The sequence below is a fragment of the Aphanomyces invadans genome (genome assembly GCF_000520115.1).
Source record: "Aphanomyces invadans strain NJM9701 unplaced genomic scaffold supercont1.1, whole genome shotgun sequence".
In the NCBI taxonomy this organism is placed as follows: domain Eukaryota; phylum Oomycota; class Saprolegniomycetes; order Saprolegniales; family Verrucalvaceae; genus Aphanomyces; species Aphanomyces invadans.
Window position 1 is genome coordinate 2618725 of NW_008580146.1, and position 25044 is coordinate 2643768.

The 25044-nt window shown below is 55.4% G+C and overlaps 11 protein-coding genes across 17 annotated transcripts; 5 read left to right on the forward strand and 6 right to left on the reverse strand.

Annotated features, from left to right (window-relative positions):
* Positions 1 to 77: 77 nt before the first annotated feature.
* Positions 78 to 1174, reverse strand: H310_00794 (hypothetical protein; the record flags this gene model as incomplete). The annotated part of the gene is made up of 3 exons (XM_008863693.1): positions 78 to 439; positions 483 to 765; positions 816 to 1174. The coding sequence occupies 3 exons, from the start codon at positions 1172 to 1174 to the stop codon at positions 119 to 121; spliced, it is 963 nt and encodes a 320-aa protein (XP_008861915.1). The 3' UTR covers positions 78 to 118.
* Positions 1175 to 1415: 241 nt separating this feature from the next.
* On the forward strand, positions 1416 to 2862 carry H310_00795 (hypothetical protein). 3 transcript variants are annotated; one of them, XM_008863695.1, is made up of 7 exons: positions 1416 to 1778; positions 1827 to 1923; positions 1969 to 2012; positions 2062 to 2121; positions 2177 to 2278; positions 2328 to 2354; positions 2399 to 2862. In XM_008863695.1, the coding sequence occupies exons 1-7, from the start codon at positions 1428 to 1430 to the stop codon at positions 2555 to 2557; spliced, it is 840 nt and encodes a 279-aa protein (XP_008861917.1). In that variant the 5' UTR covers positions 1416 to 1427; the 3' UTR covers positions 2558 to 2862. The 3 variants fall into 3 exon arrangements, with proteins under 3 accessions (XP_008861917.1, XP_008861918.1, XP_008861916.1); XM_008863696.1 differs by having other exon boundaries at positions 2062 to 2278; XM_008863694.1 differs by having other exon boundaries at positions 2328 to 2862.
* Positions 2666 to 9188, reverse strand: H310_00796 (hypothetical protein). The gene is made up of 14 exons (XM_008863697.1): positions 8968 to 9188; positions 8693 to 8892; positions 8522 to 8650; positions 8273 to 8474; positions 8101 to 8196; positions 7968 to 8050; positions 5666 to 7899; positions 5495 to 5604; positions 5210 to 5431; positions 4746 to 5160; positions 3574 to 4697; positions 3475 to 3522; positions 3336 to 3413; positions 2666 to 3273 (listed from the first exon to the last, which is right to left on the reverse strand). The coding sequence occupies exons 1-14, from the start codon at positions 9109 to 9111 to the stop codon at positions 2866 to 2868; spliced, it is 5493 nt and encodes a 1830-aa protein (XP_008861919.1). The 5' UTR covers positions 9112 to 9188; the 3' UTR covers positions 2666 to 2865.
* Positions 9189 to 9343: 155 nt separating this feature from the next.
* Positions 9344 to 10760, reverse strand: H310_00797. Of its 2 annotated transcripts, XM_008863699.1 has the most exons (5): positions 10214 to 10760; positions 10099 to 10162; positions 9883 to 10048; positions 9581 to 9825; positions 9344 to 9527 (listed from the first exon to the last, which is right to left on the reverse strand). In XM_008863699.1, exons 1-5 carry the CDS (start codon positions 10743 to 10745, stop codon positions 9485 to 9487), a joined length of 1050 nt encoding a protein of 349 aa, XP_008861921.1. In that variant the 5' UTR covers positions 10746 to 10760; the 3' UTR covers positions 9344 to 9484. The 2 variants fall into 2 exon arrangements, with proteins under 2 accessions (XP_008861921.1, XP_008861920.1); XM_008863698.1 differs by having other exon boundaries at positions 9581 to 10048.
* Positions 10761 to 11274: 514 nt separating this feature from the next.
* H310_00798 (hypothetical protein) lies at positions 11275 to 12044 on the reverse strand. Its single transcript, XM_008863700.1, has one exon. It carries the CDS (start codon positions 11995 to 11997, stop codon positions 11413 to 11415), a length of 585 nt encoding a protein of 194 aa, XP_008861922.1. The 5' UTR covers positions 11998 to 12044; the 3' UTR covers positions 11275 to 11412.
* A 430-nt stretch (positions 12045 to 12474) lies between these two features.
* On the forward strand, positions 12475 to 13516 carry H310_00799 (hypothetical protein). Its single transcript, XM_008863701.1, has one exon. It carries the CDS (start codon positions 12489 to 12491, stop codon positions 13377 to 13379), a length of 891 nt encoding a protein of 296 aa, XP_008861923.1. The 5' UTR covers positions 12475 to 12488; the 3' UTR covers positions 13380 to 13516.
* A 125-nt stretch (positions 13517 to 13641) lies between these two features.
* On the forward strand, positions 13642 to 16464 carry H310_00800 (AUR protein kinase). The gene is made up of 8 exons (XM_008863702.1): positions 13642 to 13748; positions 13804 to 14796; positions 14844 to 14961; positions 15008 to 15073; positions 15138 to 15362; positions 15431 to 15658; positions 15724 to 15791; positions 15837 to 16464. The coding sequence occupies exons 1-8, from the start codon at positions 13669 to 13671 to the stop codon at positions 15982 to 15984; spliced, it is 1926 nt and encodes a 641-aa protein (XP_008861924.1). The 5' UTR covers positions 13642 to 13668; the 3' UTR covers positions 15985 to 16464.
* H310_00801 (hypothetical protein) lies at positions 15794 to 17355 on the reverse strand. 4 transcript variants are annotated; one of them, XM_008863705.1, is made up of 6 exons: positions 17069 to 17355; positions 16851 to 17012; positions 16666 to 16803; positions 16528 to 16606; positions 16340 to 16481; positions 15794 to 16280 (listed from the first exon to the last, which is right to left on the reverse strand). In XM_008863705.1, exons 1-6 carry the CDS (start codon positions 17331 to 17333, stop codon positions 16047 to 16049), a joined length of 1020 nt encoding a protein of 339 aa, XP_008861927.1. In that variant the 5' UTR covers positions 17334 to 17355; the 3' UTR covers positions 15794 to 16046. The 4 variants fall into 4 exon arrangements, with proteins under 4 accessions (XP_008861927.1, XP_008861926.1, XP_008861925.1 ...); XM_008863704.1 differs by having other exon boundaries at positions 15794 to 16481; XM_008863703.1 differs by having other exon boundaries at positions 16340 to 16803.
* A 110-nt stretch (positions 17356 to 17465) lies between these two features.
* On the forward strand, positions 17466 to 19013 carry H310_00802 (hypothetical protein). The gene is made up of 4 exons (XM_008863707.1): positions 17466 to 17570; positions 17750 to 17959; positions 18006 to 18130; positions 18181 to 19013. The coding sequence occupies exons 1-4, from the start codon at positions 17488 to 17490 to the stop codon at positions 18969 to 18971; spliced, it is 1209 nt and encodes a 402-aa protein (XP_008861929.1). The 5' UTR covers positions 17466 to 17487; the 3' UTR covers positions 18972 to 19013.
* Positions 19014 to 22165, forward strand: H310_00803 (hypothetical protein). The gene is made up of 12 exons (XM_008863708.1): positions 19014 to 19130; positions 19185 to 19246; positions 19395 to 19461; positions 19540 to 19767; positions 19831 to 20442; positions 20499 to 20723; positions 20777 to 20860; positions 20916 to 21026; positions 21078 to 21185; positions 21242 to 21298; positions 21352 to 21444; positions 21495 to 22165. The coding sequence occupies exons 1-12, from the start codon at positions 19059 to 19061 to the stop codon at positions 21603 to 21605; spliced, it is 1830 nt and encodes a 609-aa protein (XP_008861930.1). The 5' UTR covers positions 19014 to 19058; the 3' UTR covers positions 21606 to 22165.
* H310_00804 (hypothetical protein) lies at positions 21658 to 24852 on the reverse strand (the record flags this gene model as incomplete). The annotated part of the gene is made up of 6 exons (XM_008863709.1): positions 24495 to 24852; positions 24320 to 24440; positions 24132 to 24264; positions 23688 to 24080; positions 22643 to 23633; positions 21658 to 22595 (listed from the first exon to the last, which is right to left on the reverse strand). The coding sequence occupies exons 1-6, from the start codon at positions 24841 to 24843 to the stop codon at positions 21658 to 21660; spliced, it is 2925 nt and encodes a 974-aa protein (XP_008861931.1). The 5' UTR covers positions 24844 to 24852.
* Between the last annotated feature and the right edge of the window lie 192 nt (positions 24853 to 25044).

Sequence of the window (25044 nt, forward strand, 5' to 3'; positions counted from 1 at the left end):
GCTCCCCAGTGGCACCGTCCTCGCTGTGTCGACCACCGGCAGCTTGCTCCACACAACGCGGATGCAAGTCCACCACGGGCGAGGCAAAAATGTTCATTGAGCGATGCACTTTGGGGTATTAGCAGATTTCGAGGATTGCGTTTGGATCGGTCGCATATTGCGCTTTGAACTTGTCGAAGAGGTGCTGAAGCGATGCCACGTACATGGCGTGGTACTTGGCCACGTCTTCTTTGGTCGGCTTCTCGAGGAGAGGTAGCTGCACTGGCTTCCCGACGACCGTGATAATCTTGGCGGTCGCGTGCGGCATGAACGGGCACCACCACCGGCCCCAGAACAAAACGGTCGGGATCTTGTACTGATTCAACCACAACCGCAGCGACGCCAAGTGCGGCATCGTCCAGAATGTGCTTTCTTCGCCAAACGTGTACACAGGGTGCACCTAGCCCGTCTATGACGCATGGCGTCGCATGGACGAGACGAACCTTGTAGCCGTACTGGAGCGCGAGCTTGATGAACCCTTTGCGATTTTTAAGGAAGACGCGGTGTCGATTGTACGTAAACAAAGATGCTTCTTCGAATCCACCAGGAAGCAGTGCGATGTTTGTGCTGTCGCGGGCCAGTTTTTCAAAGCTCGAGCGACTCGCCGGCCCGCCACCAGCCCAGTACAAAATCTGTGCTATGATGGGCAGCACAAACAAGACGTCGGTCGCGAGCCATCGCACCGCGCTGTCTTTCCACGCAGCGTTGGCTGCGCCATGCACAGTCCTATTCGAACACAACGTTGATGCATCCCATGCAAAGGAATCGTTGCAAACCATCCGCAGACGAGGATCCCATGGGGATGGTACGACAAGAGCGTTTTGGATTTGGCGGGGCATGGCGTCACACCGTCATCAAACACAAGCTTTTGGTCCTGAAAATACGGCACAGAGTCCTCACTGAACCATCGAACTCGGTCGCAGAACCGAGGCCACGTGCCCCAGGGAAGTAGATACAGCGCACCACCGTAGACACTGTAGAAGAGCACCAGGGGCATACGGGAAGATGGGTATGTGGCCATAGCGGCAAGAGTGGCCATGAAGAGTCCGATAGACCCCAGCCATGCTGCATAGAAGATAAAGAGACCCACCGTCGCCCGCCAACGCGACTGCTCTCGCTTGGCCTCCGCCACCATGGTGCTTTTTGAATGTTGACGTAAGGTCGTTACCGATCGTCCAAAACACGTTAAACTGTTTTATTGGATTTTTAGTTTGTTTAAACTTAAGTGGCCAATCACATCGCGTCATAAACGGAGAAGTTTTATTTAAATTCAATAATTTGCGTTTTCGGCGAAAAGTTAACGTCTTTTGAGAATTTACAACTTTTTCAGAAAAATCGACGCATATCCGGATGATGATCGTGACACAACAGAAAACCGCACGCACCCCATGGCCGACACCACCGCGGCAGTCCCTGATGAAGTCGTCGGTGCCCACGGGAGCAAGCGATGCTTCCGCCATCGTGGGTGGATATTTGAATCGTTTAAGACAGTTGCGTTGGGTACCGAGGAACGTACACAGTTGAGCGAGCAGTGCGAGGTGCCCTGCATTCCATTGCCCGAAATCGTGTATGGCGACAACTACCTTCGCCTTACGCATGAAGCATCGGGATGGGCGGTCACGTTCAATGCAAAAGATGCGCTCATGTCGTGGGCTCGACATCAACGTCAAGATCTCCACAGCACCCTCACGTCCTACGACGTCATGTACACATGCGAGTACGAAGGATCGCCAGCCGAGGTATCGTTACTTGCTCGTATCTAAACGGCATGTCTAAAGAGCCGCAAGACATTCAACATAGAACCGACGGAACACGACATTCCGCTTGACAAGTTACGTGAGCACGCGACCATCTTGTTTTACGACCACATTTGCCTCTTCGAAGGTACCTCGCACGCCACCGCTGTCCTCCTGTCAACTTGACGTCTAGATGACATCCGAGACCTCGGTGAAGTCGAGCTCATCGTCAAGATCGTAAGTATCATGTCCATCGTCCACGGCAACCCTGTAACTCATGACGTAGCGCGTGATGCCGTTCGGGTTCCTCGTCCTGTGTCGGTATTTTGCTCGGATGGACGACAAGGTTGGTGCGACCGTGCTCAACTCGTTTGCAGGTTGGCTGCCATGTGTGCAACTAGATGATCAAGCTGAGAGATTCTCGGTATTACCACGAGTTTGGCACGGACGTCGTGCTCCGTGACTTTGAGATTCGAGAGTCTACAACGACGGCCCTCCACCATGTAAGCCGACGGACAAACGATTTTGTTCTGACGGTAGCCTCTCGTGTAGCTCTGCTCTGCCACGCACGAGCACGAAGTACGATCGTTCGATGTTGGTCACGGCTCATTTCACGGCGGTAGGCGACGGGAACGGACGATGCCCACCCCGCTTGCTTCATCCCGACAGCAGATCTCATGTACGCCAATACAGCGCCCATCACGCGGACGGCACACAAAATCCACGTGCGCCCCACAAATGGTGCAGAACCAACCGTGATCGTCGACCAACGTCCCATTTAAGCGGGAAAAAAGACACGATGCATTGCCGATTCAGCGTATGCCGGATCCTTGGAGCGGCAGAGTGGCTTTGGTCTGTCGAGTCGGGTAATGTATGGAGCTGTAGTGCCATGACGCCGGTTGCGGCCGTGGAAGTCGACGAGTTCGCTCGAACGAAGCGTCGTCCTGCTCTGTCCGTGGTTGAGCTATTTGCAAACTGCCGTGGCCCACGTAACATTGACTGGTTCGCATCGCTGACGTGCTAATGTCTGGCATTCACAACGTCGTCGTTGGTATAAATTATGGGGATGGCTCCATCGTGCGGTGTTCAACTACTCGTCGGCCGCGCCCAACCACTCATGGAGCAGCCACATGCAGCACCCATTCACTTCGTCCGTCCACAAGTCTCGATCGTGGACCTTGGGCTCTATCAGACCAGCAACTCGCTCGAGCGCTGCCTTTGTTTTCCATTTCGGCTCGTTGTGGGCCAACACTCGTAGTGCATCAGCGGCGGCCGCGACGCTAATGTCATCGTATGCCGACTCGAAAGCTTCCAAAAACGATTCAAACGTGAGGTCGAGCGCGATCAATGCCCTGGCGTCGAGGTCGTTTGGCGGTGGCGCGGTCGGCAAGGCACCGACGAATACGGAGTATTTGGCAAGCGTCGCGGGTGTGGCTGCGAGCACATCGCCGAGTGACCCGCCGGCCGAGTCAACGTCATGGCGTGCTTCGTCATGAATCTGCGCCCCGCACGAAGAGTTTAGCCATCTCTCCTTGAAAATTGGGCAAAGCCGGATCTTACGTCCGAGTAGAATGAGCCTTGGCTGGCGCTCGATGGGATGAATGAGCCTTGGCTAGCGCTCGGTGGGAGGGGAGCGGCCTACGCTCGATGTGATGGGTCCAAATGACCGACACGACCACGAGGTGCATGCAAAACTTACTGGGAGAAACGAATGGCTGTCGTGAACGGACGGCTCACTCGGTGGTTTCTACAGCGAACGGGCAAGGTCACGCTAGCATTCCGTGTGCTAGCGACCTACATCCGACACAAACGAACTGTTGCTGTACTGGCAGGAAAAGCCAGACGACGTTGGCGATGCGTCCGCTTGCGGGGTCCCCGGAGTGACGCTTGGCGTGTGGCTGTCGGCTCGTGGTGACGTTGTCATGGCAGCGTGTGTTGGAGTCGCGGCGACAGGGCTTTCGACGCCCGCGACGACCTGCAGTGATGCGGTAGAGGCATGACCAGTTGGCGCTTGCTCCTCGCCAGGGGGTCGTGGGTCGCCCAAACACGCAAGCAGTGGATGGTATGCTCGAACTAAGTAGCGTTTGATTGCCGCCTGGATGTACGTGGCCGCAACGTGCTGGACAGTCACGTCATGCAATGTATCACGATGGGTTTCTTGCAGCGGGTCTTGGGAAGGGTCTGGCGCGTTCTCCGATGGTCGAGTCGACGGGTCAGAGGCCGACGCCGCCATGTACTCTTTCAGTGCCAAGTAATGCCTCCTTGTCGTGTACCCCTTCAGCGCGGCCTGGATGCATGTGGCCGCCATGCCGCGCACCATCGACGCCACTGGGTCAACCTCACTTGTCGATTTTGGGGGTGCATCAGCGCGCAGTGGAGCTTCTGCCTTGAGTTTCACCGTCGCGTCCGCTTTTGTAGCCGCCATCGAGTCGATAGCCATCCCGTGGGCAATGTCAGCGTAGTTTGACGGATGCTCCATGCTTCCACGACTGTCCACGATGCCGCCTTGAGATGCCACTACGATGTCCCGGTGTGTTTTGTCGCTGTTTCTCGCGTGGTCCACCTGCTGGTGACCTAACGACGGCGCATGCCTGGCCCGACGGATCGCTTTGGCGCGGACGGCACCCCAACACGCACCTGCCAGCCGTGCGGCCATCGCTTGGTGTAGCTGGCTCTCATGGCGTTCAACACACTTTTCGACACACGCATGAGCGAGTCGTTTTGCCATCTCGAGCTCTCGTGCATTTTGCCGCGAGAGGTCGAGCACCGTCCACGTCACGGCCCCGAGTCGCTTGGCCATGTCTTGTTCGTCCGTGTCTATCCAGCATCGCTTGATTGTGTCCCCACACGCCTCTGCCAACCGGTGCGCCATGGCGCGCTCGAGTTTCGAATCGCGCCGACTCGTTCCATCCCGAACGGCGGCTAGAGATGTCAAAATCATGCGGCAGTTCGTTTTCGTGAGTACGGCACCTTGGATCACCGACGCTGCCAGTTTCTGGACGGCCGCCGCGTGCTCTTCGTAGCGGCGGTCATTCGAGGCGTCGGTAGGTCCGGTAGGAAAACACGCCATGGTGTCCGGTGGTCGGGCAATATAGGCGGTGGAGGTCGAAGGCTGAGGTCGCGCATCTGCAGCACGTTTACATAACTGATGCCTCACGACCGCTCGCTGGATTTTCCCGGCAGCTCCATCCATTCCAGCTCGGATCGCTAGCACGAGCAGTCTCGACTGGTGGCCACGAACGATTGCTTGAATCGCGGTCGCAGCGACAACCTGGACATGCAGTTGCAAAGTATCGACTGGGGCATGCGTCAATGGTTCCTGGAGCTCTGGAGCGTCGAGGATTGTGGTCGTGTGTGTTGCATCTCCCTCTTGGCATGAGGGTCCCTACAACCATTCCATTCTTGATTGGTGGTGCCATCGGCGCTGGCTGCACCTGCGTGTCAAGGTACTGGGGCTCCAAAGTTGTGGACTTGTGGCTGTCAAACGATGCCTGGCTATACGTTGGCGAAATGGACTTGTTCGACGTCGAGTTGTCGAGGAGTTGTGTCGGTGGTTGGGTTGCCGACATGGAACTGAGATGCTTGCGGCACAGCATCCCTCGCGCATGCTGCTGGATCGTGACAGCGCTCTTGATTCTTTCCATCTCGATCGTTAGCTAGAGCCATATTGGGAACCATCAGCGGACGGTGCATTCCAAAGTGACGTGGTGTGTATGTACCGCACGGTTCATCTCGATGTTCAAATGCAGTTGCAGGATGTACTTGCGGCTCAACTTTCGTGCAACGAGCGCCATCACCGACGCCCGTGCTGCACCTCCCTTGTACACGCCTGCACCCACAAGGCATTGTCAGCCTCGATCCTGTGCTACGACATCGTCGGCGCGTGGTACCTTGAATGACTCCCGCCGCCATGTCTCGAACCTCCTTTGTCTGGGCTGCCACGAGATCCGCTTCGGCTCGAGCTTTGTCTTGCAGTTCTTTATCAAGTTCCTTCTGCCGGCGGTCGACCTCCGCTGCCTTTGAAAGGCGCGTCCGTTCGTCGTCTGCCTCGTTGTCTAACTGTATCGATTCATTTTTCGCCTCGGTGTCTGCTCCTTGTCGAGCAATCAATCCAGCATTGGCGAGATCTTCCAGTCGAACCGTCTCCTTCTCCGCTGCCACCTTTGTCGCTTCGGTGTCCGCTAGAGCAGCATGCTGCGTCCTCTCTGCCGTAGCCGCCTCCAGTCGTTCCGCGTCTGCAGCTTCGTGGATCCAGCGTATTCGCAAGGCTTCGACGGCATCGTTTTGCCGTGGTTTTTCTAATTCAGCCTGTCGCGCTGCTGCATTAGCCTTGGCCAGCCCTTCCAACTCAGGTCGCTCTGCCTCCATTTGTTGAGCTGCTTCGATCTCTCGCAGCCGCTCGGGATTCGAGGCTTGGCTGAGCGTTAGCACTTCCACTGCTATTTTCGCAGCTTCGTGGTCACGCATCTGCTCGTCGGTTTGTGCGATGGCATCGAGCCGTTCGTCCTTAAACCGCGCTGCTGTGTTCGCTTCGTCCTCGCGGCGCTGGGCTTCCTCTCGTTGCGCACGCTCGTCGAGTTGCTTGGCCGCTTGTCTGACATGTTCTATTACAATGCGTCGGTTGGCTTCAGCATTTACGCTTGCCGCTTGTGCGAGGCGTCCTTCTTCGTTGGCGCGTTCAAACTCGACCTGGCGCTGTTTCATTGCAGCGTTTTCTGCTTTTGCAGCGTCTTCGATCTGTCGCTGGGCGTCCGCCTGCCTGACTTCGTCCAGACGCAATCGGTCGGCCAGTTGTTCCAACCGTCGCTTCTCCGCCTCCAATTTGGCTGCTTCCACTGCAAGGCGCTTCGTTTCCACTTGTGTGGCCTCTTCCATGTGCTTTCGTGCCAACTCGAGCCGATTCGCTTCCTGCCGCAGTCGCTCGCGCTCCATGGTCGCGTCCAGCAATCGCCGACGTTCCCACGCCACACGGGCCTTGTCCATCGTGAAATCGACACACTCGGTGCTGCTGCCCTCGGTCGAAACCAACCGATTCGGTATCGAGTCAGTACGCAGTGGAGCTACTGGAACGCCGTCGACGCCACCTTTGTGCGCTTGGCAATGACGTCGCTGGTTCGCTCCGCGCCATACGGCTTGCATTCGCGTGGCGGCCGTGGCATGTATCCTGGCGAGTTCGAGCTCGATACGTGTCTTCATGAGGCACGACTGACGGTCTCCTCCTCGGATCTTTGCTTGAACGAGCCGCGCCGCTTCGAGTTCTTTGGAGCGGAGTCGGTCGCGATGCGCAGCTGCTGTTCGCGTGCGCACTATGTGCCCCCTACACAGCGCTTGCAAACGCAGCGCTGCCACTCGCTGGACGCGTTCGAGTTCAAGTGCCAACTTGCGACGCCGCGTGATGTCCAAACAGTTTGTCGGGGGCACATTCGGATCAACCGAGTGTTTGAGTTGCTTGATGTAGGCCAAGTGAGATACGCGTTCGGAGGGCACTGGGGACATCGTCATCTCGTTGGGGGCATCCGCACGGGCTTGCTCACGTGGCTGCGTCGAGTTTGGCTTTGCATGCAGCTTGGCAGGTTGAATCGGCCGACCTGGGCGCCTGACGTCCACCCGTTGAGTTGCAACGTGGTCAAATACCTGCAACACGTCGTCGTCGTCGCCGTCTCCGTCTTCAAATACTTCGACCATATCGTCGTCGTCATCGCCAGGGCTGCGGGACGCTTGCACGGCATGACGAAGGCGCTGCGATGGCCGTGCGCTTTTCGGACGCAATTGGGAAAAAATCGGGGCGACCTTGGGGGGTTCGACTGTTCTTCGTTGGGCTGGTGGGCGATGGTGGTGCGTCTTGGATGAGGTGCGGGGCTTGAGGGTTCGTTTCGGTGGAGAAGTGGCTACGGTGGCATGGTGGTGCAGCGCAAGAGTGTTCAAGGGGGTTGGCTTGGAGAGAGTAGGTCGGGGGCGAGCAGACGTTGGTCGGGCAGGTTTCGTCGACGGCTTGGACGGTTGATACACTTGCTGCGCAGCTCCAAAGGACGTCGTAGGGGCTGGCTGGTGGTGGGATCTCGACTGGTGAAGTTGTCGGCCGGGCGCCGGTGGAGTTGGTGCGCCTTGAGCAATGCGAGAATTCCTACAGCGATGGAAATGGTCGGTGCATGTCCATGCCGGTCAAGGCAAAGCACAACATCGACGACGCACTCAAAGGTAAATTGGGGTGACGACACACGCATGGACCCAGCCTTGGATGGCGATCCATTCAGAGTTGGCTGGCGGTGGCATTTCTACAAGCGCAGGATGAAACGACAGCGGCTGCTGCGACGCGATGCCGTACGTGTTTCGCGGCGTCAAAGGTCGCTTTGAACGTCTCCCACAGGTCGGGGTTGGACGTTTTGTATTTGAAGATCATTTGGAGTGCCTTCTTGTACCACTACCCACACAAGCCATGAGACCGTCCCCGCGCATGACGCACGTCCGCGCCATCCCGCCGCGTGCTTTTGCTTTACCTGCAAGCTCGCGTCCGCCTTTTGGTTGTGCTCGAGCTCCACGGCCATGTTGTGGTACGCAATCGCGAGGCCGACAATTTTCTCCTCTTCCGTCGTGGCATCCAACACGTCCAGCCGGTCGTCAACGTCGACTTTGTCGACAACGAGCTCGTCCTGGGCGTGCAAGATGGCCGACTGGGCATGCTCCAATGCAGCTTCATGGCTACAGATCGTTTTGATGTCCACAGCTCGGTAGAATCGACGCCGTACTGGCCCAATTGCGACTCAATCGCACAAAGGTTGAGAAACGTAATGGATAAGTTGTGGACGTGCGTGGTTTCGGCTCCTATCGCGGCGGCGGCGTGGAGGTACTTGAGTGCCTTGGGCAACTTGCCGAGTCTACATTGGCGGTGACATCGGCAACGACACGACCGCACGTACCTTCGATAGCAGCACCCGAGATTGTTGTACGTGAGGATGCGTAGCGACTCTGTGAAAGTAAACTTGTCGGACGATGCTAGCTGGTCCGCTTTCTTGAGCAGGTCCAGGCAATTGTCGACGTCGTTGGCACCGAGGACAGCCATGGCGTGCTGGTTGTACAGGGTGACAACTTCCTGCAACGACCTGCGAACGTCGACGTTCTACCACACACAGAGCCATGCTGAGTGTGGTTTTTTGCGACCACATGACGATGGGGGGTACACCCAGCTTCGTACCTGTGGCCCCAAGAGGCGCCACCTGAGCCACAGCGCCTGCTCCAAGCACCCGATCGCTTCAACATCCATCTTCTTTTGCTTGAGGCGGATGGCCATGTCATGGACCATCTCGAGCAAGGACGCGTTGCTGTCACTTGCATTCATCTCGTCGTCATGGGGTCGCGCAGCGTTCTCGCCGCGCCGTCGTCCGTTTCACTCGCTTTCACGTTGGTGCCCCCGACAACGAACCGGTTTTCAGTTACTCCACATCAGCCAAGGGTTTGTGTGCCAAGGTCATCTTTCCTCCAACGCGCTCGGCTCGTTGTCCGATCATGGTTGATAACGAAGCACATGGGCCACCCCCTTTGCGCACGGCGGCGGGGGGGGGCGGCGCGTTCACTTGGGCCGCAAACTTGCATGCCAAGTGTATTCGCTACTTATTTGACGCGCTAACTTGGCAGCTACGCCAGACACGGTTCAAGTCGGCCACTATGTCGTAGCGCGTCCTGTTCGAGTCTTCATGCGGTGGACGCCTCGCCTACTTGGTTCGCCACACGACATCCACTTCGTCTGTTCGAAACCTACCAAGTTTCGACATCGTTCCCAAGCCGATTTCGGAGACATGCGAACGTACCGTTGAGTACACGTGCACTCGGCAAGAGGCGTGGGCCCGAGCGATCGGAATTGCAGCGCGCCAGCTTGCGCGATCATCGCACCGTTGTCGATGCAGTACCGGTGGTCCATGGCGCATACACTGCCGCCGCGGTCTTTCGCCATCATCTCCATCATTTCTTGCAGTCGCTTGTTGCAGCCGACGCCCCCGACAATCAGCACTTGACTCTGGCCACAATGCGCCATCGCTCGCTCCGTGATCTCAACCTGTTGGACGGCCAGGGTTACATACAACGTTGTCGTCAGCACAAAATTGCTTCGTACGAGCATGGCAAAGATGGTTTCCTGCAACGAATAACATAAATCTGCCTTGGTGCACTCGCCCGACGCGAGCTTGGCCTTGGCCTCTTTTTCAATAAACGACAAAAGCCCGGAAAACGACACGTCCATGCCTTTCACAACGTACGGCAGCTCAATGTACTTGGTCCCGCTACAAGCACTCAACCACATAACCACCACACGACAAGGACAACCCCTTACGATTTGGCGAGCTGCTCGATGTTGTAGCCTGGGCTCGGGTCGTTGGACAGGTTGAGTACTCGAGCTACGATGGAGCGATGAGCGAAATACGTGTAGTTTGCGAGAACGGACGGACCAAAGCGGTCGAGGCAGTTGCCGACGGCAATGTCGATGGTCTCGCCGAAGATGCGGTATTTTTGCGTGCTGTACGAGATGACTTGCGTGTTCCCGCCACTCACGTAAAGTACGACGGGGTCGTCGCTCTTTGTCACGGCGCGGCCCATCTCGATATGACCCACACAATGGTTGACGGCGACGAGGGGCTTCTTCCACAGTAGCGACAGCATCCGAGCGCCGACCGCCGCCGAACGAAGCGGTGCACCCATGCCTGGACCCTTCGTGTAACAGATGCAGTGGATCTGAGACGGTTTGATCTTGGCTTGCGTGAGTGCAAGACGCACGAGGGGAGCAAAGTGGACTTGGTGGTGCCATGCAGTCTCCCGCGGCAAGAATCCTTGCCCAGGCGGTGGAATGTACGTCTTCCTCGGGTTGCTCAGGATCTTGCAGCTGCCGTCCGCATGAAGGATCAAAACACCCACGCCGAGCTTGTTTGCGCTGCCTTCAATGCCCAGCGCATACACCGCACCGTTCGTGTCGCCGCCACTCATGCACAAGTTGGTGCGTATTGTCCTAATGAAAAGCCATCGTTTGGATTGGCTATAATTATATCCAATAATATTAGAGAGAGTTATAGCCAATCCAAACCGAATTGAGTTCGTACATCCGATTCCTGCCACGCATGTGCATGAACGGATGTCGCGACGAGCCCTTCGGGGAACGGCGCCAGCAGCAGAAAGTCAAGGGTGCCGAGCTCCTAGAGAAACGATAGGAATTCAGGGACGCATTTGCCGCTGCTTTAGTAGCCAGTCGCCCCACACCGACATCCTACACGCTTGCGGCTGCAAACAGATGTCCTTCAAGGACAATTCAAGTCTCCGTCGATAAAGTCGGGACACACTGTAGTCTTTGGCAAAGGAGGAAGCTTATGCCAATGAGTCGAAGGCGACTCTACGGCCGCGGGTTACAACAACGTGAAGGTTCTGTATGTAGGTTGTGTTTGTTCGCCAAAGCACGTATTTTAGTCCAGCGTTGGCAGTCCACGCAAATCCATAGGAGGGACGTGTGTCAGAGTCTAGGTGGCACAGCGAGATGTGTTGAATTTCTAAGTTACGTGCCAACTCGGCCAATGCTTTCGACGAACGGGGTCGCAGCTTTTCACCCACGTACATGTCGAGTCAACGACTGAAGGATGGCGGCCTTGAACTGCATTGCACCTTAAATCTCTTCCACGGGCCCGTCAAAGCCATCGAACATGTCTTTGTTTCTCGGTGGCACCTTCGCGTTTGCTGGAGGGTGCCTTGAATATCCTCGATGTGGGGGAGGTGTGTTGTGTGGTGGTGGTTGATGGAACGGGAATTGAGCAGAGTCCTCTTGGTCGTGTGGGCCGAACCCAAAGTTCCCAAACGAACTGAATCCAAATGGGCGTAGCATTTCCTGCATCAAGTCGTCCATGCTGTCGAACGGGTTGCCCATGACTCCACTTTCACGCGACATCTCGTTGTCGCCATGGCTATGCGCGCTTCTACCACGGAATAGCTGGAACGGATCAGGGAAAATGCCACTCGATTCTCCATCCACAGAAGAATCTGCCGAGTTATCTTGGGTTTCGTCCTTCACATCCAGGATCAACTTTCGTGGCCGACCAGGGCAGTTGCGGAAGATACGGCGAAGAGTCTCGCATTGGCGGTCGCCATGGACGCTCCGACAGGATGACGAGATGGTTGTAGAGTACGTGCATTCGGGGTGCTCTTCCCGGTCCTTGGCCAAGACCTCTTCGTCGGCGACGGTCAGCTTGGTCATGCCGTTGCTGAAGAATATGCGAGAACAGTGCAGTGGGGAGGAGAAATTCGCGAATTGCATCGAAATTATATTTTCCCAATTTCAATATATCATATATTATAATGCACAAAATATAACCGAAGATGCTGTATATGCTACGTAGTACTTCCAATCGCGTGTACACATAACCCGCCCTTGGCAACTTGCCTACATGATGTCCATTCACTGTCAGTATGCATGGATACACGCGAAATATCTCTATAATGAGTCGATTCAATGAACTATTTGACAAATAAATGTTCGTAGGTATAACCCGAACAGGGCCTTATAACATCTCAAACATTTGAAACATAATATGAGCAGGTAAGATATTCTGCAGTCAAATGTGTTTGGAAAATATGTCATTGGATTGATATTTTGGACAGGAATTAATTGGTCTCACTAAAGTGACGAATTTGATCAAATGTATTTTCTTGAAATGAAGCGTCGAAAGGGATATTTACACCGTTGTGATGAGGCACGTTGAGCTGCTTGACGGCGGCACTGGCGAAGAGCTCTTTCGTCTCGGTGTTCCAGACGACCGTAAGACTTGGTCAGCGTATGCGCTGACACATGACGAGTTCCACTCTACCGTTGTCGAAGTCCATCGATCGTACCTCGAAGCCGGGGCAACCTACATCACGACTAACAACTACTCGGTGACCCCGGCGGCCCACTTTTCGCGTGAGGATATACAAAAGTACGTCAAACTTGCTGGTCGACTCGCACGCGATGCCATCAACTCATCGCCATGGACCCATCCAAAGCACGTGTGTGGTTCTTTACCGCCCTTAGCTGAGAGTTATCGCCACGACCTAGTCCTCCCCGCCGCCGATGCTATTCCCTTGTACACCATCATTGGCGATGCTTTGTACCCGTACGTGGATTTCTTCTTGGCGGAAACGATGTCGTCGATTGACGAAGCTCGCATGGCGGTGGAAGGAGTCCAACATCTCGGCAAACCAGTGTTCGTGTCATTCACGTTGCGAAGCGACGGTGCACTTCGCAGCGGCGAAAGCGCAGTGGATGCATTGGCCACTTTGCAGGCGTTCACTACCCCAGATATTCGTGGCATCCTTTTCAACTGCTCCGAACCTGAGGCCATCACAATTGCCCTTCGTTCCCTTCCACCCTGGTCGACTTCTTCGAAACAATTGCGACGTGGAGCTTACGCGAATGCGCTCACGCCCGTTCCTGATGGATGGGAAATGGATGGCGCAGCGCCACAGCCATTTCGCACGGATTTGTCTCCAAAGGAGTACTTGCGTCACGTTCAAGAATGGGTTGAACTTGGAGCGACCCTCGTCGGCGGGTGTTGTGCAGTCGGTCCAAGTCATATTCAAGTGCTTCACGAAGCCTTTTGACCCCAGTGACGACGCCCCAAGATAAGATATTTGAATATTTCAGGATTTCTTGTTTTGACATCAATGAAAGAAAACGCTAAATATTTTGTCCTGAATCGATCAGGAAAGGCGCGAAAGCACTGCCGATTATAAATTTCTACTCATATTTTCGTATTTTGTTCATTCAAACTTAGATTTTGTATAGGCCCTGGGCCAGCGAATAAAAATGCGCCCACCTCACCAATAGAAACACGACTTGCAACTGGAGGGAATTTGAATCTTGCGCGGGTCAGGACAGACTAAGGCCGCGATGGACATGCATGCGAAACTTGAGGAATGGAGAGAGCGCAAGAGGAAACGCGAAGAAGAAAAATGTGCTATGAAAATCGTGTATGCGGCACTTTGGTTTTGTTGTGACTTGATATTGACATGGGGATGCATGTAGAGCGACAAGAGCATCTACGGTCAAGAAAGTCATAGTGAGCAAACTCCGCGCACCGTCGACCTTTATCACGGCGCCATTCCAAGCGAAGTCTACCAGACCGCTCCCATATGATAAACCACAAGCAAGTATAAATGCTGGAACACGAATTCAAGCACAGGGAGCGTTGCACAGACACGCTTCACGCGACGTCAATTCCAAGAGTGGACGAGTCCAACAAAGCGCGTTGAAGGCATCGCTCCGACAAATTCATCCGTCAATCTCGTCGCATGAAAGAAAGCAAAGCAGCCCTTCCTCAACAAGGGATGAATCGGATTCAAGCGAAGAATCGGCATCTCCACCAACGGCAAACCACGAGAGTGTAGAGGTGTCATCGAATTCCAGGTTAGGATCGTTGGGCGGTTCAGTTGATGCGCCGCGTCGTGTCCTGAACAAGAAGAGATTATCCTACGGAGAAGTCCATGGGGTAACTGAGCCCACGAAGTCACTCGACACAACTTCAGCTAAACTGGCACCGCGATCGAATTCGGTACCTGCATTAACTGAGCCCCCAAGGGCTACTGGTCATGGCGTTTCGTCGACAAAACGACTTTCGAGTGAAGCCATTCTGGACGCACTTGCAAAGCAGGACTCGCCAACGCGTGTGCTGCGCCGCGTGAGTTTGGATGCCCCAGCGTCCACCGTGAAGAAACCGAGAGAAGATCGGCGGGCATCGTATGATGTCACTCCATCGAAGGATCACCGCCGATTGAGCGTTGCCAGTGGTGGCGGACCACTTCGAGTGCTTGCTAAAACTGCATCGGACAGCAACGACAGTGAGGATGACGACGACGACGATATTCTTGGCACGCGCATCCCCGAGGAAAAAGAGTTGCATGCAAAGTTGCGAAGAAATGCATCGAGTTCTCGGTTGAGCCTGTCGAGGGTATCCAAGCGGAATTCGTTGGAAGGTACAAGCAGAGGTGATTCCTGCCACATCAAAACGCACGGCCAGAGGTCTTTTCCTTATTCGATTGTGTCTTTTACCCCAAATCAAATTGTAGAACGAAAATGTCGCTCGAAGACTTCAAGTACACTGATAAGAAACTTGGGTTTGGAAAGTTTGGGTACGTCTATTTGGCCAAGCAAAAGACGGTGGCTGAGAAAGAAGTGGCGCTAAAGGTATACACAGTTCAACGAAATGCGAATCTCACTTCAGTTGTTGTAGGTTTTGACCAAAACCAATATGGACGAAGTCGGTGTTCGAGGCTTGAAAATGGAGGTGGAAATCCAGGTAACCAACATCAGACCTTCGCTTGTTGATGCTGGGCATTACATGGATTGAACATTGCTTCTAGTCGCGATTAAAACATCCTCACATCCTCCGGCTGTACCGATATTTTCATGAAGACTCGCTAGCCTACTTGGTGCTGGAGTACGCACCCCATGGAAGTTTGCAAAAACTGCTGTCGGACCAGGCACAGGGGTATTTTGAAGAGGCAAAAGCAGCCTCATTTGTGCTCCAAATCGTCAGTGCAGTACAATACCTCCATGCACGTCATGTAATGCATCGCGACATCAAGGTTCGTCCATCGAAGTCTATTCAAGAGTGGCGTCACACAGCAACCACGCTGACCGTGTCTATATGTAGCCCGAAAATCTCCTGCTGGGATCGCACGAAACGATCAAAGTTGCTGACTTCGGTTTGGCCATCCATGCCCCTCCGCCCAATGTCAAGCGACGGCACTTTTGTGGCACACCCGAATACATGAGCCCTGAAATTATCGACGATCAAGAGTATAGCGTGGAGGTTGACGTGTGGAGCGTTGGCATTGTCGCGTACGAGCTCCTCGTTGGCCACACGCCCTTCCGCGGAGAGGTACAACCCATCCTGTCCTATCTGTCGTCAATGTAGTCATGGTGCTCCTGTTTTCCCGACAATAGGACACATTCCACAACATTAAAACTTGGTACACTCAAAAGTTGCAGCGTCCAGAGCTGTGTGTGCCGGGGTACGGGTCCTCATCAAAGCTCGGGATTTGAGAAGTTTGTTGTAGATTGGACGATTGTGGTCATGTGAGTCCTCTGGCGAAGGAGTTTCTTCATGGGTTGTTGGCCCCAGCACCGTCTCGATGGTCCTTGGACCAAGCAAGGAGGCATCCTTGGCTCGCAGATGCAGCCACGATGTCGACTGGTGACGAATAATCCAGAAAAGTCTCACCAGCAAAGTCGTCTACGCGTTTTACAAGTGTACGCTTCCCATGACGTTAAGGCAATGACACCAAGTGTCGGCAATCTTCGGGAACGGCGTCGTATAGCTCCTTGGACTCCAACCACGTCCGACTGAACAGACGCGACTGGTATCGCGTAGCACTGTCGCACAGAATTGTTACGACCGTACTGCCACGTCCGAGGGACTTGGCCACATCACAAGCAGCGGCAACATTCAAACCCGACGAAGCGCCGACAAAGATACCCTCGTCCTTTAGCAGACGAAACACCTGGAAACGTCGTTGAGTCAGTGCCAAACGAAGCAATCAATCGAGATGAAGCACTGCACCATTTCGATAGACCGGCGGTCTTCGATGTGCACAGCGTCGTCGATCGGCGAGTCCTTCAAGTTATCGGTCACACGGCCTTGCCCAATGCCTTCCGTGACACTTCCAGCGCCTTCACGCTCCAACACACCATTCTTGACGAAGCTACGACAACATACGTTGGATGGGTTCATGGAATGATTGGAGACACTTGAAGAGGACACTGCCAGGAGGATCGGCAAGCACGATCTTGATATTGGGGTTCTTTTGCTTGAGGTAAATGGCCGTTCCTGGTGTTTGGCTCGTGCGTTGGTGCAGTTGCGAAGACAAGATGATAACCGAGGAATACCTGCAAGGGTGCCACCTGTACCCGTGGCGCACGTGAACGCATCGATGTTGCCTTCAGTTTGTTCCCAAATTTCAGGACCGGTCGTCTTGATGTGTGCCAGGCGGTTGGAGACGTTGTCGAATTGGTTCGTCCAGACAGCTACAGCATCCTCTCACATGGCATGTCTCAAGTCGTTGTGTCCATACCGTTGGGCGTCTTTGTCGCGTAGTCGCGTGCTTGATGGTTGTAGTTCAACGGATCGCTGAACGCCACAGCGGGAACAGGACGTACATCAGCGCCAAGGAACTGTAGCGCTTGTATCTTTTCCCGGCTTTGCGTATTGGGCATGAAAACCACGCACTTGTAGCCTATGTCCCCATGTGAACGGAATCGAAGAAAGCCAATACACATTGGCCCAACGCACCCTTGGCAGCGCAGACATGAGCAAGGCCAATGCCTGTGTTCCCCGCCGTTCCCTCGACAACGATCCCTCCCGGTTTCAACAGCCCTGCCCTCTCGTTCTCTTCAACAACAAAGAGCGCGGCGCGGTCCTTGACTGATCCCCCCGGGTTCAAGAACTCGGCCTTCGCCAAAATGTTGCATCCCGTAGCTTCACTGAGGCTGCCAATGCGGATCAGCGGCGTGTTGCCGATCATCCCAATGAAGCCTTGCTTGATCAATCGCGGCATTCACCTCGGTCGTCGATATGTGACTCTTCTTCTCAAATGCCAGTCTTCCGGATACAAGATTCCATTTACCGGATGATTGAGCTTCACCGGATAAGTGTACCCGATGTCCGTACCTTAATTTGGCTCTATCTGTGATCTGATTGGCTCAAATTTCATGTCCATTTGGATTTTGAAAAAAATTGACCGCGTGATCAACCGCCGCCTTCGCCGCGGTCACCTGGACACCAATCGTTTGAGGTATGTGCACACCAAGCGGGAAGCGAGAGATGTGTGATGCTTGGGTAATTTGTGAAAATTCATGAGTGCATGGTGACTTGAAATGTGTTCGTGCCATGGACGGCCCAATGAAATGAAGATCATGCTCGCCGGCTTGTGGTATGAAGTCCAGCACGGATAATGGAGCACGTGATGCATAGGTTTTCAGAGGACAATCAGGTTCTACTCGCTTTGATGGTGGAGGAAGAGACAGAGGACGAGGCAGCGTCGTGCACCGCCCATGACGTGATGCGATCCCTCTTGTCGAGTGGTTGCCGGTTGGTATGTGTTGACTTTGACTCGACGTTCCTTCAAATCCATACGAATGGAGAGTGGTCACGACCAGCGAAGGAATTACTTCCTCATGTTCGGTGCGTGCAACAACGTCGCTCCCATCGGTCGCTGATCTCGATCTAGTCCGTTGTTTGCTCGGTTATTGCCGCTCTTGGCCGCGCATGTCGCACTGGCTGTTGTGACGTTCTCTCCACAAGTTCCACTCATTCGAGAAGTGTTGAGTCTGTGCTTTGGCCCGACGGTATCCGGTTCGTTTCCGCTTTGTGTCTCCTTTGTTCGTCTTATCATGGCGCTTCAGAATCCATCATTGTTCGCGGAGACGTCGAAGGGTGGACGGTATCTCAAGACGACGCCGTGCAGTTTACAGGCATCGACGGCCATCACTTGTTGCTCCATCGCCGCACGAAGCTGCCGTATGTGGCGTCCGCGGCCCTGGAAGCATCGTCGTCGTGCGAGCACCCAATCCGCAGCCATCACACCGTCCTCATTGACGATTGCCAAGACAACGTGTTCCTCGCCGCACAGTGTGGCATTGCTGCCGTTCATTACGACCCCGCACAGTTCCCACAGCACATCCACGCCGTCTTAAAGCGGCGAAAACGCCGCCGCACGCTGGAATCCAGCAAGCTGTCGACGGCCGCTCCACCACGGACTTCCACAAGTTCGCCCACTCCATCTCCCCGGCGACTGAGCATTCAAACGTCGCTTAGCGGGCCACGTACATCGGTGCTGTCGGCATCCCGTTCAGTGCTAAGTCCTGCTCGGCCGAGCGAGGCGGCTGTTCCGAGACAACACTATTGCACACCGTCTCCGGTGACGAAATTGCGCGTGACCAACAGTATCGGCAAACCCAAACCCAAGCGCTACACCAAGCTTCTCAAGGACGCGATGGGGGCTGCCCCAAGCACCATGATTGTGTCCGCTTCTGCAGCAGACGATAAAGCTCTCATCCCCAACGACGCGCCACTGCTGGCAAAGGCGGAGGAGATACGAGACGACATCGTGGCGACGCAGATCAACTGGGCCGAACACATCGATCGCCCCGAACGCGCTTCCCTAGACGGTGTTGCATGCCAAGACAACGTGTAGGCGGTGTGGGAAGCCATCTAAATATAACACTTTTTTTCGGCACTTTGTCGTCGGTCGGTGCCGTGGCCCCATTGAGAGCCATTGGCGATGGCGTCGCCGCCTGCAGCAGCATTGCGAATTCCATATCTCGTCACGACAGCTAGTTCAGAAGATGACATGGTGCCGCGCCGACCGTCTCCATCCGTCATGACGATCGATGTGTCCGTTGTGTAGAGTCCCGCGCTCCAGCTCCAAGTTCGCGACACAGCGTCTTCTCAGGGGTGGCAGTCGGCAAAGTACAGTCTGCATACCCGTTCATCCCATGTCGCCGCCATGACGGCATGCATTGGAGCTGCAGACGTCTTGGGCGTTTGCATATGATGCTCAGTCACTGGATGGCTGGCGCTGGCGTGCTTCGCCCCCGCTGACATTGCCTGTGGATAGGCTCTGCGAATACCCCCAAGTCCTTGTCCTGATGGTGAACCACGGCACTCCCATGCGCATTGCGACAGTACGTGATGGGCGGGCAGCGTGCGCCGGTCGATTGTGGCATCCATCAACCTGACAAATCGTCCTGGCTCGTCCACAGATGCAAGTCTTGGTGCATCACACAAAGATCCCAACTCGCATCGACGTCTCGATTGCCGAGACGGCGCCGTCCAAGCTGCGGAAACTCGGCTACGTTTTGTGTGATGCGAACGACGCGTCCAACTTCAACGCTCGGGAGCTCAAGTCGATCACAATCAATTGCGACGTCGCGTATCTTCAGCTAACGCTCCAACAGTGCCACCGCAATCGTTTCAACGTGTACGATCAGGTGCTGCTGCGCATGTGCCATTTCGGTTCTGTGAAGGCATTTTCGTCATGGTTCAACTTGTAGGTGGGGCTTGTCGACGTCGCTCTCTTTGGCCCTTCCACACACCCCAGCCCTCCCAAGCCGCAGCTGAACCCAGTGCATCCACCCAACAACCAAGCCCCCAAGAGCCCTCGGAGCGCCATCGATCCCGCTGCCTTGGAGCTCTATTTCATTCCCCATCCATCGCACTTGGGGACCCGCCTGAGTTTGCGGCAGGTCGTGGAAGCGCTGCGCATTCAACGAGCCGCAAGGTCGGACGCCGAAGACTACGCAGGTGCAAGTGCCATCAAAGATATGGAACGAACAGTGTGCCAGTGCCTGGTCCAGCTCGAGCGGCTGCATCTGCAAAAGAACGACGTCGTTCGAGCCGAAAACTACGACGCAGCGACGTTGGTCAATACGGAAATCGATCAAGTGCTTGGCCGCGTGACTGCAATTGCCGCCGAGTCGACCTTGGTCGGGCCACAACAAGGCAAACCAACGACTTGCACCAGCGGTAGCCCCAAGAAACGTAGGGATGAATCGAACCCGCCCACGTCGGTTCAAGCCACCTTGGTCTCTCGACAGCGTGCCACGGACGCTCAACTCGCGACGCCGCCCACTGAGCCAGAGCCCTTGGAGTCAGCGCTAGGGATGGTGAGAACTAGCTCACGATGGCGCATCCCACCCTCGATGGCCATGGTTTTTTGTAGGCATGTGCAGATATTCTTGACCTGCTTGCACCCCTGGACGACCGCGCGCTTCGGTGCGCATACAGCCAACACCGAAGTCTGCGCGAGCCCGCAGTGGCGGCAGTCGTTGGCGCGCTGCAAGATCAACTCTCCAAAATCAGTGGGGCGCGCACTCCCCCTGGTGTTACTGCTGCGATAGTGCTGAAGCCGTGGCTTACGGCGGGGATTTTGCAGCAACCGTATCATGTACACCCGAGTCATTGACCGTCTCCGTCGTTTAAGCGAATGGGCCCATTCAGGCGTTTTCCAGTGGAAGCACCTTTGCTGTCGCTGCGATTTCAACGCTGCACGCTTCGCTCTCGACATCCACCCATCCTCCTTCCGTACGCTGGAATCCGCTGGTTCCATTGCGCTGGACTGACTCTGCCTTTGATGTAGCCCGAGGCTGTGCACCGCGAGCTGCTTCAGCCGCTCTTATCCATTTTGATCCAGCGGCTCGGGGACTCGTCGGCACGAGTGCGCAACAAGGCAGGCGTGTCGATGCTTGAGGTCTGGATTGCCGTGGATATGTCGGAAAGGCACTACACATTACGTCTGTAGATTGCAACGAGCATGGGAGTTCACCCTGTTCTCTCCAGCCTGCTCACGTCCTTTCAAATTAACGGCACAGCGGCCGTCCACTGGCGGCAACTCTCGAGCCTCGTGAGGGTACCTCGCCCTCGTCGCCACAGTGGCAGTGCTGCTGCTTATCCCCGCTTGCCTAGACGACAACAGCTCTGCTTGAAATGTCCGAGTGCTCGGTCGAGCCCTCAGAGATTCAAGTGCGCTTGCGTCCATGTCTTTCTTTCATCCAACTTTGTTTGACTTGCAGCAGATCGTCGACTTTATTCACGCCCAACGAGGATTTGGCCATGCCATGGCACAGGTGACAGAAGCCGCCACGCAGTTCGCAATCGCTCTCTACCACGTACAACGAAATATTTGTTTGCATGTGGAAGTGCTGATGTGGATGAGCAGAATCTTGGAGAGGTCAAGGCGGACGAGTGCCTGGCGTGTTTGGAAGCGGCCCAGCGTGCCTCGTACAAGCAAATCGTAGCCGACGACGAGTGGCATCAGCCGCCATCGTGACGTATAATCGACTTGATTGGGAATGGTCAAGTATGGTCGATGTTAGGCCTTGCTAGGATATGGAGCACCCCGCCTTCTTGTCATCCGCATGGGGAGCTTTCTTGGCCACTTCGGCTACGACTTGCAGAGTTTCGATGCTGTGTCTTGCTGTGCGAGGTGTCGTTTCCCCTGCCACCGTTGGCGCAGCCACCCCAGGAGCAGTGGAAGATGGCGATGGCACGGCTGTCGCAGGGGATACTTGGTTCTTCCTCGTTGGATTTGGCACTTTGGCTGGAGACGTTGCCTTCGCCACCACGGTTTCTGCGGCAGGCGATACATTTGCGCCATCTAGTGCCCAAGGCGCAGCTGGTACGGCTAGCGGTGCGTCCGCCTTGGGGATGGAGTGTGCCGAAACGATTGGCATGAGTGGGGGGTTCATATGGGCTAGCCCTGCTGGCATGGAAGTGGGTGTCCGAGGCGGCGAGGACAGTGTTGATGTGGGTGGACTTTCGAGTTTTGTGTCGACAGCGCGAGCTGTGTGTAGAGATGACTCGTCGTTGGGTCCTGGGATACCCCTCGGTGATAGCGATGGAGCTGCTACGGCATGCGACTCGGGGGTGGCTGTGTTGGGGAGAGAGATCTCTGCGATCGGTGGCTGTCGTGGCGAGTGGGCTGGTCGAGTCGATCGGAACTCGTCAAGTGGCATTTGTTCTGGCGATGGCGACGTGGCGGGCTGTCGTGATGTGTCTGGGGCGGGTTGAGCCACCGCGACGTTGGTCATGTCGTCGGGTACGTCCTGCCGAGCGAACACATGACCAACAAACGCCACGGATCCTTTATGAAGCTCTTGGAATTGCTCAAATCCATCCAAACCCGGCGAATCCAGGACATAAGTTGTCAATTGGATCGGCACTTGATGCTGGTTTGCAAACGCTTCAGCCTCGTGAACGAGGCGTTCAGTTTCTGCTCCAGAGAACGGGAACGCTCGAAAAAGAGGAACGTGGACTTCCCCTACATGACGATGAGTCCCACGACGAGAGATCTTCTGTAGGTCGTACGAGCTATGGGCGTCACGCCGCGAAAGTCGCGACCACGGCACGCGCGTACAAGAGTGAGGCAGTCTAGGGCGGCAGAGCGGACAGGCTCGTCGCAGCTAGAGTCGCTTGCGGTGGCTTCCATGAACGTGACAAGGTCGTTGTAAAGTTGCGCCATTGCTTGGGAAGGCGGGTCGGTCGCGAGCGGCGCATCCATCGCTCGCCCCAGCACGATCTGAAGCTGGTCTTGGAGAAATCGCAGCCCCAACACAAATGCAAACCCTCGTTCTTTGATTTGCTTTGTGTGGTTCCACAGGCACTCGATCGCCAAGTCGGCGACATGGGGCTGCTGCGCCAAATACCGCACGGTGCGGACGCAATCTTCACGCAAGAGCGTGTTGAACTGGACGGCGAACAGGATGATAGCGTCGATCGCGACCTGAATCGCCGGGCGCAGCACTCCGCGGCGGAGACTGGCCGAGCCAAAGCCAAGCACGTCCAAGGCCCCGGCGCTGGATGTTCGTGCCGTAGCTGAGTTTTCAAATATCGTACGCATCAAGTGCAGCACCGCCACCAACGACGGGATCGTACGATCGGCCAAGAACGTCACACGAATGAGCTCCATGTACATGTCCAACAGCATTTCGACGTCGAAGACGTGGACGAGAATGGCCACGTGTTGCTCCGCTACTTCAACGCACGCGCGCCGCACGTTCCAAGCAGAGCTGGTCGCACACGCCATGAACTCGCGACCCCACATCTTGACCAGGAATTCGTTTGACTTTTGGCTGGACTTGGCAAGAGGCAGCAGAGACCCGTTCATCCTTTCATCACGCAGCCAACGCCGCATCGCCAAGTCGTGGATGGTGGGCTCGTACAGAGGCTTTGGTGGCGTTGCGTCCACTGGTTTTGAAGCGGCTGGATTCGCTGTGGCCATGCCGGTTTGACTAGCTTGACACACCGCAAACGCTGCGGCTATCAGGTGCTCCCGCGAAGCTGCCAGGGTTTCTAGTCGCTGCAAACAACAACGTAATCGTGCTGTACAACATGAACAGCTCTCCACTGATACCTGGTGGTATTCTTGAGCTGTGGCATACTCTTCCATTGCAACGGCGTTCATTTTGAGGGCCACGAGCGCTTGAAACTGTTTTCCCACGTCTGTGAGCGCAGCTATCCGAGTGGTTAGCTGCTTGGCTCGGTCGTAGTCTTCTTGCGCTATGCAGGAAGCCTTGACGGCTAAAGCATGATGGATCGCCTTGGCTGTGTATTTGTCAACGTCTGCAGTGGTCAGGACGTCCGCGACAAGATCCAACGGAACGCCGCTGTCGAGCAAGGCGTGGTGGATTTCGTCGTTGGTTGTTGGCAGTGGCGAGTCGCCGCGCGACGGTGGAATGCTCAGTGGATAGATCTGGGGACTCGACGGCAATGGCACCCCAAGCACTTGAATTTGAAACAGCGCGACCTAGCCCAGTCAAGCCTGTGAACGGCAAGCCTTGTGGAGAGAGTGGCCGACCTGGTGGTACAAGTTGGACCCGACGACGCGCGGAGCATGCAGCACAAACTTGAGCACGTTTAATGGCTCGTGGAGGTCGAAGCGAATGTCACTTAGCCGAGTGCTGCTGCCATCACACCTCCAGTCCACCGAGCTACGTGGTAAATCACGGCAATGTGGTGGCAAGGCATCCGAGATCAACAGCATACCACAGGGAATGACACTCGGTGCTGCAATACACTTGCATGGGCACCTCGGGACCGCCACCACGTCTTGACGTTTGGTCGATGTACCGCTGAACTCGCGCATCGTCTGCCGCGAGCACGTCGACTACACCCATCGAATAGCGTGCATCACGACAAGTGGATCGCTCCAAGAGGTTACCTTTGGAAGGGGCAAAGAGCAAGTGACTGACGACTCGGATGGACTTGACATACGATCGTGTGGATAGCATGAGCCCGATCTCCTGGGGATACGAACAAGACTTAGACGACATCCACCGGAGCGGGACATCGCCTGGCGCAGCTTGCATCAGCATCAAGTCGACTGCGCACGGGTATATCGGTGCATGGTCTGTTGAGGACGCGTACACGATGTCATACGGCAGCTCCATTGCCACATTGGAATCCCTCTGGTCATCCCCATCACTTCCACGCATCTTCATACCATTCACCCGCGAAACGCGCCGACGGTTTCCGCGAAACTCGTGCTTAAGCAATCCCGCACAGCACATATCGACCCGTGTACTCAGTCCCGCTTTGAAGCTCGCTGACACCTTCATGGCACTTGTCCTAGCCGCAACTGCAAACTCCCATGGCGCTCTTGTGCCCGTCGCCGCCTCGACAACCGCTGGCTTCGCTTTCAGCGTGCCACGTACGTTAATCGAGTGTGGGGACCTGTGAGATATTCTATCAAAGCATACCTGTTATATCCA